This window comes from Schistocerca cancellata, chromosome 3 (genome assembly GCF_023864275.1).
Source record: "Schistocerca cancellata isolate TAMUIC-IGC-003103 chromosome 3, iqSchCanc2.1, whole genome shotgun sequence".
Lineage (NCBI taxonomy): Eukaryota > Metazoa > Arthropoda > Insecta > Orthoptera > Acrididae > Schistocerca > Schistocerca cancellata.
Window position 1 is genome coordinate 451,482,891 of NC_064628.1, and position 12,514 is coordinate 451,495,404.

The 12,514-nt window shown below is 38.6% G+C and overlaps 1 protein-coding gene across 8 annotated transcripts in view; it reads left to right on the top strand.

Moving 5' to 3' along the window:
• The window catches only part of LOC126175210 (rho GTPase-activating protein 20), a 180,592-nt gene that overhangs the window by 113,350 nt on the left and 54,728 nt on the right, over positions 1-12,514 (top strand). The window contains exon 8 of one of the 8 annotated variants that reach the window (XM_049921837.1): positions 5,188-6,919. The exons of the other annotated variants lie outside the window; for them this stretch is intronic. Within the exon in view, the coding sequence (XP_049777794.1) occupies positions 5,188-5,309 (122 nt within the window). The 3' untranslated portion in view covers positions 5,310-6,919. Of the gene's footprint in view, positions 1-5,187; positions 6,920-12,514 lie in introns of those variants that run through there. 8 annotated transcript variants of the gene reach the window in all.

A 12,514-nucleotide genomic window follows, 5' to 3' on the forward strand; every position in this document is an offset into this window, starting at 1 on the left:
TAAGGGCACATGTCCAAAGTTTAATGATAGTGGATCATGAAGATAGATGAAAAAGTTAGTTTATTTATTTATCCTTTTTGTCCTGTCCAATGAGCCATTTAATGCTGCACTGGAAAATGTTTACTTTTCTTTAATTTGAGGACTTCAAAGACTTAATTTGAGCATTTAAAAGTGGAGTGCCAGAGACCACTCAGCCCTCCTGCCAGTTTTGTTTAATGTTCATATATCTCTGCTTCAAAGATGAATTAATGTAAATGCCTGGTATGTGATGGTACTAATGTCTCAGAATTTTCAGTGGAGAATTTTAGGTTAGAGGCACCTGAAATTTTTTAGCACTTTTTTTTCCATGTTTGTCTTTTCTGTTTAGTATTTTTCTTTCTTATCAGTTTTCATTCAATTGCTTGTTTTTATTTCGTTAAATATGCTTGAAATAAAAAAAAAACTGAGAAAGTATCAGAACACACTGTCATTGGTACAAATATAATATTGAGGACCATTTATGTAACTGTGTTACACATTGTATAGTTTATATGGGTGGAATGGATGGTGGAGGCATTTTCAGGATTTTACAAGAGTCAAAAATTTCATATTTCGAATGATGTTGATGGCGCAAAAAAAAAAAAGAAAGAAAGATTGGAGCAAAGTTATGATAACGCAAGAAACTGTTTTATGGTAAACCAATAAAAATTGGTTGCTATTTTAGTGAGACTGAGAGGGATTTGCTCCAGTGTTAGTACGGTTTGGCAATGCAGGCAACAGTGGTGTGAGCTGTTCTGGTCACATTTGAATTATTTGAACTCTATAGAAGAGGTTTTTTTCTTTTTCCCGTAACTTTGACTCTAATTACTTGAAGTTAGTTAGGTAGAAAGTTGTATGCTACTCTATCTAATGACATACTTTAGAATAAGTGGAATAATTTTCTGTAAATATGTGAAAAATAATGGAATGTAGTCGAATTAAGTCAGGTGATGCTGAGGGAATTAGATTAGGAAATGAGACACTTAAAGTAGTAAATGAGTTTTGCTATTTGAGGAGCAAAATAACTAATGATGGTCGAAGTAGAGAAGATATAAAATGTAGACTGGCAATGGCAAGGAAAGTGTTTCTAAAGAAGAGAAATTTGTTAACATCGAGTATAGATTTAAGTGTCAGGAAGTCGTTTCTGAAAGTATTCGTATGGAGTGTAGCCATGTATGGAAGTGAAACATGGACAATAAATAGTTTGGACAGGAAGAGAATAGAAGCTTTCGAAATGTGGTGCTACAGAAGAATGCTGAAGATTAGATGGGTAGATCACATAACTAATGAGGAGGTATTGAATAGAATTGGGGAGAAGAGGAGCTTGTGGCACAACTTGACGAGAAGAAGGGACCAGTTGGTAGGACATGTTCTGAGGCATCAAGGGATCACAAATTTAGCATTGGAGCGCAGCGTGGAGGGTAAAAATCGTAGAGGTAGACCAAGAGATGAATACACTAAGCAGATTCAGAAGGATGTAGGTTGTAGTAGGTACTGGGAGATGAAGAAACTTGCACAGGATAGGGTAGCATGGAGAGCTGCATCAAACCAGTCTCAGGACTGAAGACCACAACAACAACAACAACATGTGAGAAAGCTGGGGAAAATTTGAAAAAGTTCCACATTTAGTGGCAATTTTTACATAGCACACAACTGTGTTTCTTTTGGCATTATAGTCACAAATAAAATGTAAAATTGCATTCATTTAATTGGTTATTGTGTTTTTATTACTTTATTTGAGTTTCAGCATGTTGTTGCTGTAACACTTACTGTAAAATTTACCAGAATTGTCTATTGCAGTAACATATAATTTTGGTCAGAACTACAGGCATGCTGCACGAAGACAATTTGAGCTCAATTAAGTCTTAGTGTTTCTAGACCATCACAAGACTGTATGTGATGTTTTGTGCAAAGCATTTCCTCTGAGGTAAATAGAAATGAAGAAAAGTTGTTTTACATAAACCTTCCAAAACTACCAACCGATACTACCTGGTGACCTTTCATTCGATAGTGTTATGGTTAAGGCATATTCTTAGAAACTAACATGGTATAACTTCACTGAACAAGCAAAGTAAAGAGATTCCTTGTACCGGTAATAGTACATTGAACATCAGAGTAAATTGTTCTTCTAAAATATCCTAAGAGCACTTGCAGAATTTAGATGGAACTTTTCTGTGCCTGGTGATTTATTCCTTGTGATATACCTAAGAGAAAATTAGATATCTGGTCTTCATCAGAGAGAACATAATTAAGATCACCGAATAGGCAATCAGTGTATGTATATGGTCAGTTAACACAACATTATCTTCTCTATACATCTTGCATTGTGCAGTACAAGCATTGGGTCCAGAGAGAGCAGGGCCTTAAAGGAGAAGCAAACCATTAATTTGAAGTGCAATACATTGGCCTGATAGGAGAAGCACTGGCATCATGTCCTACTTGTACATTGCAGTGGTACCTGCCTAAAAACCATTTGTTATTTCTGATTCATATCCTATTACTTCAGTTACCAAGTGAGTGATGATTTCTTGGAATAGTATTATTCTAGCATCCACTAACTTTTGAAGTAGTGATTCTGTAGGTTGTCTTTGTGAAGTGTTGTTTCTCTTTATCCTGTGACAGAATCCAATTAGATCATAAGTTTCAGCTTGGGATGTGTCCATTAAGTCACTTGCCAGGTGGCATGGATTATCCATTAAGGAATGGAAAGTCGGTGAGCCCTCATTATGTAGTTTAGATTCAAATTCTTGAACCTGTTTTGCAGTTCGCAAGAATTCTTAGCAATTTACAGTCTCTATCTTTTATGTCTACCTCTAGGTGATATTTCAGGTATTGTGAGAAATACTGACATTAAAGGTTTCCATTGATTGGGTTCTAGCGAGTAGAGTCTTCACTGCACTGAACATGCGTGGGTTCTTCATCTCTGATCGTAATTTATCAGGTTGAGTTGTATGATGACTTATGTAATAGAAAGTGTCTGGGAGAGGCAAAAAATGATTTGTTTGGATTGTGCAGACCTTCACAGCTAAAATAGCAGAATCTGGATCAACTCCAAGTGAAAGCAATGCTACCAGACAAGGGTAATGCTACCATTGTTTGTGACAAGCAGGATTACATGCAGTGCGTACTGCCTGATTCAGTGTATCAGTGGATCAGTGTTGACTCCACAAAAAGTGTCAAGAGAGAGGACTAGTAGCCTTCTGAACAAAAGTTCCTTATCACAGGAGACTCTCAAGAGTCGCAATTCTTATTCTGCTGTTCCCCCTAGGTTATATGCTTCTCAAGCTTCTTGAAGGTCCAAAAGGAAGGGGTTCCTCTTTGTCCAGTTGTGAGTGGCTTTGGTGCTTCGACACATCATGTAGCAAAACAGCTTGCTACTCTGTTGAGCTCTATAGTAGGTTGGTCTGAGCACTACCTTAAGAGCTCTGTATATTTCTTACATTGATTAGAGGGAATGTGTTTGAATGACTCTGATATTTTAATAAGTATTGATGTGGTCTCTCTCTTCACTCGTGTTCCTCTGATTCATTATGGTTGACTGAGGTTTGTGACAGGTGTTGACATCCATTTACTCTTTATTCAATGACCGTTACTAAGAGTAGACATATCGGAGTTGCAGTGGGAAGACAATTTGTTTATGAATGATTTCGAGGAACATGCCTTGGAGCCTGCAGCTTTGATACTTTCATGTTTTTTTAGGTATGTAAATGATACTTTTGTTGTGTGGCCTCATGGCAGTGAGAATTTGAACGATTTCTTAGAACCCCTAAATTCAGTCCACCCAAATATTTGATTTATGATGGAAGTAGAAAAGGATGGCTGTCCTCCCTTCGTTGATGTGTTGGTCAGGAGGAACGCGGATGGTATGTTGGTACATGCCATTTATTGGAATGTGTCTGCTGGCTGATAGTCTGCACAATCTGGTTCAACATAAAGGGGTACTTCGTACCTTGGTTCACAGGGCCCATGTCATCTCAGAGCCTGAGAGTTGCTCATAGGGCTTAGCCCATCTCAAAGTCACCTTTTGTTAGAATTATTGTTGTGGAATATGACAACACGAGGATTGTGACATGTGCTCCCAATTACAGGGATAATGTTATTAAGGAAGCTATTGAAATTAAATTAGCAAGTAATCTTATAAATGCAGATGGTGGTTTTTGTTTAAATTCTGCATGGAATCCTGCTCTCTAGTCTCTCACTTGTCAAAAGACAGAGGGACAGAGTTTACCTACCTCACCTGTTTATTATTAATTTCACTATCGATAATTTTTGACATTGATCCCCTTTGGTTTGTGATAGCACTAGTGTTCACTGTGTGTGTGCATGCACACGTGTGTGTGTGTGTGTGTGTGTGTGTGTGTAGTTTCCCTGAAAACTGAGGTTTCAAATTGGCTTGCACAGCACTTCCTTGCTGCAGTTTTGACTTGGAATGGTGGGGTGCGCTCCTGCCATAATATCGGTGGTTGTCGACAATGTCATCCAGCTGCATTCCCGTAAGTTATTTGAACTCAGTAACAATGTATTTGAAAAGAAGATCTAAAAATTTCTTATTATTTGTTATTCATTTTTGTTGATTTCAGGAAAGCTTATGATTCAGTGGAATTTGGAGAAGAAATGTATGAAAGTTTTAAGGTCAAAGCTGAAGTCAGACAGGGAGATGGGATCTCTCTCTCTCTCTCTCTCTCTCTCTCTCTCTCTCTCTCTCTCTCTCTCTCCCTCCCCCCCCCCCCTCTCTCCTGCTGCTGCTGCTGCTCTTTAATTGTGTTCTAGAATAAGTCATAATAGTGTAGAGAATGTTGTTAGGAGAAAGCAGATTCAATGTGGGAGTTAGAACAGGTTACAAAAGGGACAACTTAAAAAATTTACTGTCGAGGTTTTGCAGACAACGAAGCTATGTTTTACAGTGTCAGTGGAAATGCTACCAGACAAATGAAGTTGCTGAAAAGCATTTCCTTTGAGAAAATCAAATATATAGCAAATGTTAAGGCAACACCCACAATGATCTAAACAGCATATAACCTCACCAAGGACCTATATAATAAGAAATCAGTATCCCTAATTGTTAAACTTAGACAGTAATCTACAGTTATTCGCCTAAATGCGCTTTACGCAGCACAATGTTTAACTGTTAATCGAGAAAGTGATGATGGAAGCTTTGAAAATTTACAGAAAGAAGAATACCAAGGAAAAATTTGGACCAGTTAAAGAGCCTACACAATCCAGTTGGTGTTATAGTAATGAACTTTATACACAGATTGAAAAATCAAACCTCATTAGGAAAAAAAGAATAGCTTTCTATGACCTCATCCAAAGGATGAATCCTAACAGATTGACAAAAAGACTGTTCACTTATTTTGGTAAATTACAAATCGGTAACACATGGTGAAAAGAATTTGGAAGGGACATGGATGAAATCTGAACTGCTCCAAGATATATTGAGGAAAAAAATTGCAAGGTTTCTATGAAAAACCCAAGAAGAAGAATGAAGCTACTTAGACAGAAAAAAGAAGAGAGAAACATTGTAAAATGGAGAGAGAAATTTTGAAGAAAAGAAAGGAGAAACAATTGAAATAACCACAGTCCTTAGTCGCTTATGTGTACAAGGAATTACTATATGTGATCATCGGTTCAGAAAACTACTTCCAGTGAATGAAGATGATTTGGCAGTACTGCCAATGAGATATGTTTGAATGCACAGGATCACATTATGTTTTTTGTAACTTGGCACAGAGATTTCTGGCAGTTGTTGGAAGTGACTAATTGTGGTTCTAAGTTCAGAAAAACTTACTTGTTTGTGTTTTTATCACTTCAAAAGAAGAAAAGCTGTGTAAATAGCTCAAGTTCCTTTTGTCATGCCTGTGGGTAGTTAACTCTAAAATTGCAAAAATGGAAACTTAATCTTCTTGTAAAGAAGTGTTATGAACTTAATTTTGGGTGTAATGTTAGCAAGAGTAGCACAAGAATTGGGTAGCGCACATATATTGTCAACCATGTACTACCCTCCTGACCAGCTCACCAATGGTTATGGTGGAGACATCCAGTTTTTGGCTGCACCCTTTTTTTCTCCAATTCAACCCAACTTCAAATTGCTCAAAATAACCCGTTATTAAATAATCAATTTTCAGTTTTTTATTGCTGTTATTTTCAACAATAAATGTAGACTTTGGACAAAAATCGAAAAAATAAAATCTAATGAAAGTTAAGGACTAGGAGATCTCAATTTCTTTGGGGTTGTGACTGTGGAAGAAATCTGTCTTAGTGCCACCAGTAAAGATGGCAGTGTTTAAAGAGATAGGCAAAGAAATGGCAGGAGTGAAAGATAACAAGTCATTGACATTTCTGCATCGTCTCTTTTGGATGGTATCAATTTTTCAACCTGAAGCAAACACAAATTTTCAGGTTCAATTATCATCCCGAGTTTATGGCACATCAGTAAAATTATTGGTATATCAATCAAATTTACTTACTCTTCCAAGGGACATTGTGAATGTTTTCTCATTATATGATGTCGCCAGTTTGTTGTGCCTCTTCCCATTTTTAATCTTTTGAAGCAAATGGAGAAATGTATTTTATTGCTGTCACAATTTGTAAAATGCTTTGTAACTAGGGATGGTGCCACTCTGCAATAAAATCGATGTCTGGCAATGATATTGAGAAACTACCATGTAGACCAGCTGGGAGGGTGTCTTGCACACTGCACACTGCACACAAACGTGTACCATCTAATAGGCCTCACCAGGTGGCAGTGGGTGCATTATTCTCTCAGAAATGCAACGCCTATTGTTATGTCATGTATTTGTTGCCAGCTTCTGTTGGCATTGTTTTGAAAATAGCATTCTGTTGGCATTGTTTTGAAAATAGCACTGTCAATTTTCCCATTTGCTATAATAATCCAGTATTTCAAAGCAATGAAAATTTTATGAATAAACATTACGTGCTTGTAAAAAAAAAAAAAAAAACAGTTATTAGTAAAAAATGAAAAAAGACCTGTTATAACCAAGACAAAATAAATACTGGTATCAGTTTTAACCATTTTGTTTTTCACATTCCTAAAAGCATTAGATGGTGTGGGTTCCTGTAGTCATGTCCTAGTTCATGAACCACAGGCAGCGTATGAGTGGCCAAGTAAGTGGTCCCGACAGTCAGGATACCAGTTACTTTGGAATAAGGCTGGGCATCTCGGACATATTCCGAGTCGTGATCACCTTTGTGCTCATACGGCAAAGACTACCAAATCCACCGGTTAGTCCCTCAGCCATTAGGGGTAAAACCCAATGGGACTCGGGGCAAGTAAGCTAGCAACCTTCTTCCCTGGTACTTTAAATATGATGCTGGCAACAATCAGAGCAAAATGCCTCGGGCCTTTGGAGGTGATGGAGTCCCACCTCTAACTGACAAACCAGGGACTCCTAAGATATGACTTGGCAAACAAATGGTAATGAGATGGGGAGCTATTAATATCAATGGGGGCTACTCTGGGAAGAAGGTAGAGCTGGCAGAGGCTGCAAGTAAGATGGGGCTGGACGTTTTAGCTGTTAGTGACATTCGGGTAAGGGGTGAGAAAGAAGAGGAAGTGGGAGAATACAAGGTCTACCTGTCAGGAGTCAAAGCAGGAATAACACAATTGGGTGTAGGGCTTTACATCAGGAAAGAAATGGAACCCAGCGTAGTTGCAATAAGGTATGTAAACGAACGACTGATGTGGATAGATTTGACAGTGTCTAGCAAGAAAATTAGGATTGTGTCAGTATATTGGCATTGTGAAGGGACAGATCAAGATAAGATGGATAGTTTTTATGAGGCAGTCAGTGATGTAGTTGTTAGAGTAAAGGACAAGGACAGTGTTCTGCTCATGGGTGATTTTAACGCCAGGATTGGAAATTGAACAGAAGGGTATGAAAAGGTTATGGGTAAATTTGGAGAGGATATGGAGGCCAACAGGAACGGGAAACAACTCTTGGATTTCTGTGCCACTATGGGCTTAGTAATCACAAACTCCTTTTTTAAACATAAGAACATTCACCGGTATACTTGGGAAGGCAGGGGAACCAGATCTGTCATTGACTATATAATAACAGATCAGGAATTCAGGAAGGCTGTGAGGGACACACGTGTATTCAGGGGATTCTTTGATGACACTGATCATTATTTAATCTGCAGTGAAATTGGGATTTTGAGGCCGAAAGTGCAGGAGGTCAGGTCCATATGTAGGAGGATAATAGTGGAGAAACTTCAGTATAAGGAAATCAGGCACAAGTACATAACAGCGATCTCAGAAAGGTACCAGTTAGTTGAATGTAATCAATTACAGTCATTGGAAAAGGAATGGACAAAGTACAGGGACACAGTACTAGAAGTGGCTAAAGAATGTCTTGGAACAGTAGTGTGTAAAAGTAGGATGGAATGATACAGTCAAGGCAGCCTGTAAAAGGAAAAAGAAGGCGTATCAAAAATGGCTACATACCAGAACCCAGGTAGACAGAGAAAGTTATGTTGAAGAAAGAAACAAAGCCAAACAGATAATTGCAGCATCCAAGAAGAAATCGTGGGAAGACTTTGGAAACAGGTTGGAGACTATGGGTCAAGCTGCTGGAAAACCATTCTGGAGTGTAATTAGCAGTCTTCGAAAGGGAGGTAAGAAGGAAATGACAAGTATTTTGGACAGGTCAGGAAAACTGCTGGTGAATCCTGTGGATGCCTTGGGCAGATGGAGGGAATATTTTGAAGAGTTGCTCAATGTAGGTGAAAATGCGATCAATAATGTTTCAGATTTCGAGGTAGAATGGGACAGGAATGATGATGGAAATAGGATCACATTTGAGGAGGTGGAAAAAATGGTCAATAGATTGCAGTGCAATAAAGCGGCTGGGGTGGATGAAATTAAGTCGGAACTCATCAAATACAGTGGAATGTCAGGTCTTAAATGGCTACACAGGATAATTGAAATGGCCTGGGAGTCGGGACAGGTTCCATCAGACTGGACAAAAGCAGTAATCACACCCATCTTTAAACATGAAAACAGAAAAGATTGTAACAACTACAGAGGTATCTCTTTAATCAGTGTTGTGGGTAAAATCTTCTCAGGTATTGTTGAAAGGAAAGTGCGAGTATTAGTTGAGGACCAATTGGATGAAAATCAGTGCGGGTTTAGGCCTCTTAGAGGTTGTCAGGACCAGATCTTTAGCTTACGGCAAATAATGGAGAAGTATTATGAGTGAGTGGAACAGGGAATTGTATCTATGCTTTATAGATCTAGAGAAGGCATATGACCGGGTTCCTAGGAGGAAGTTATTGTCTGTTCTACAAGATTATGGAATAGGAGGCAAACTTTTGCAAGCAATTTAAGGTCTTTACATGGATAGTCAGGCAGCAGTTAGAGTTGACAGTAAATTGAGTTCATGGTTCAGAGTAGTTTCAGGGGTAAGACAAGGCTGCAACCTGTCTCCACTGTTGTTCATATTATTTATGGATCATATGTTGAAAATAATAGACTGGCTGGGTGAGATTAAGATATGTGAACACAAAATAAGCAGTCTTGCATATGCGGATGACTTAGTTTTGATGGCAGATTCGATTGAAAGTTTGCAAAGTAATATTTCAGAGCTAGATCAGAAATGTAAGGACTATGGTATGAAGATTAGCATCTCCAAAACGAAAGTAATGTCAGTGGGAAAGAAATATAAACGGATTGAGTGCCAAATAGGAGGAACAAAGTTAGAACAGGTGGACGGTTTCAAGTACTTAGGATGCATATTCTCACAGGATGGCAACATAGTGAAAGAACTGGAAGCGAGGTGTAGCAAAGCTAATGCAGTGAGCGCTCAGCTACGATCTACTCTCTTCTGCAAGAAGGAAGTCAGTACCAAGACTAAGTTATCTGTGCACCGTTCAATCTTTCGACCAACTTTGTTGTATGGGAGCGAAAGCTGGGTGGATTCAGGTTACCTTATCAACAAGGTTGAGGTTACGGATATGAAAGTAGCTAGGATGATTGCAGGTACTAGTAGATGGGAACAATGGCAGGAGGGTGTCCACAATGAGGAAATCAAAGAAAAACTGGGAATGAACTCTATAAATGTAGCAGTCAGGGCGAACAGGCTTAGATGGTGGGGTCATGTTACACGCATGGGAGAAGCAAGGTTGCCCAAGAGACTCATGGATTCAGCAGTAGAGGGTAGGAGGAGTCGGGGCAGACCAAGGAGAAGGTACCTGGATTCGGGTAAGAATGATTTTGAAGTATTAGGTTTAACATCAGAAGAGGCACCAATGTTAGCACTGAATAGGGGATCATGGAGGAACTGTATAAGGGGGGCTATGCTCCAGACAACGCTGAAAGGCATAATCAGTCTTAGATGATGATGATGATGATGATGATGATGATGACGACGATGATGAAAAACATTAGATTACATGTCTTTTGCTGTTTACGTAATTGGGAAGGAACCAACAGACATACTGTGCATTGTTATCTTTGTCTAACAAAAATAGATGAAATCACCTGGAAAACTGTACAGTACCCTAATTTACCATCTGCTGTAAGGCCTGTATTTCACGGTGAAGAACTGCAATACCAGTGCCTCCTTAGAATTTGACTGTGAGTGACAAACACGCAGAGAACTGCTAAGGAGATATCCTGTGTGTTGAGGCCTCTGTGAATCAAAGGAGCCACTCTTTTCATCTCGGAGGGATCTTTACAGTTTTGTTCTTGATTTAAATTTGTCGAAAGAATGGACTTCTCAATTAAAGAATGGAATTTTCTTCTTCATAGTGTAAAAGTGAATGTTTATTTTGACTGCTATGCTGTTTTTCATGAATATTTCCTCAAAGAAGGTGACATAATTGTTTATAATGATATCAGGTATATTGTGGAGACTCTTCACCATGATTTCAGTATAAATGAGTGGCATTTGTTCACAGATTCTAGCAAAGTTAATCTAAATATAGTACCTCTCCGTACTTATCCAGTATGAGAAGTAGAAAGGTCATATATGGGGAGCCCTCAAGGTAGTTGCAGTTCTTCTCAGCATATAACTCAAGTACAAGAAACACTGCTGTTTCCTGTGCAAATGTAGCAGCAGGGACAAAAAACACCACTATTATGAAAAATGAACTCCTGCTTGGGCAGAAGCATGTGGTGAACACTCCTTTTGATGATGGCAAAAATGTTTTATCTGCCTCTGCTGCACATGAAATTGGGACTTGTCAAAAACTTCCCACCACCTTACAGGTTGTAATCTCTCACTCAATTCAAGATTCTTGAACAATAATTAGGACCTTTTGCTGGATGACCTGGATGCCATTACGAATGAATGCAGAGAAAGGTTCCATGAGGTATTTCTCAAATTGAAAAGTATATCAAGGCAAATGGAATACCACGGTGTTGATGGTGCTTACAAAGAAATTTTCCTGAAGCAAAATGTTACAGGGAATCACAAAGGAAGTATGTTTAGTTATGTCTCTCTACTTTACTTTGGCCTTACTTTTTTCATAACATTACTGTTATCTGAAGGAAGACTACAGTGTTTGCTATCCTGAAGCCTGGTAAGCAGCCTACAGACCCTAGAAACTTCAGATCAATTTCATTACTGTATCACCTGTATAAAACTTTTGAAAGAATGCTTCTGAAACATATATTACCAGTCATAGAACCTCTCTTAATTGTAGAGTAGGCTGGTTTCAGGTCACACAGACTCTTAAACTGACACAGCACGTACAAGATCGGTTTTAACAAGGTGATATTACTGGAGTGGATTATGTTGATCTATCTTCAGCATATGACACTGTACATTATCAGATAATTTTAAGGAAGGTCTGTCATCTTGCCAAGGAATTCTAGCTTACACAAATTGCCACCATTCTGATAAAGTGGTGTTTCTTTGTCAAATTCCGAGGCCGGGGTAGTAGACAGAGAATACAGAAGAAAGGTCTTCCACAAGGCAGTGTTCAACATATATATCAGTGACCAACCACTCCCTCTTACTGTATGTGGATCACTTGCTCCTGGCATCTCAGAAAAAAACTTCAATACTGTACAGCAGAACCTCACTGAAGCTTTGAAAAGGCTTTCAGGCTGTTATGATGAAAATCGTCTCAGCCCAAATCCAGTGAAAACTGAAGTCCTTGCCTTTAATCTAAAGAACAAATAAATGTCATAGAAGATATGTGTGAAGTGGAAACAAATTGATAGATCACAGCTATCCTCCAGTCTACTTAAACATTATCTTAGCCTGCTCTCTAACTTTCAAGATACATTGCATAAACATAAGGCAAAGCTTCTGGATAGGAGGCCTACCCACAACAGTAAGAACAACTGTCCTAGCACTCTGCTGCTGAGCATGCTAGTCATGCTTGCTACAAATCTTCTCATCCAAAAAAACGTCAATATTGCCCTGAATGAAACCTACAGGCCAATCACAGGTTGCCTGAAACCAATATCTACACAGAAATTGTATTCAATTGCAGGAATAATCCTGCGTGATACCAGAAGTAAATTGGC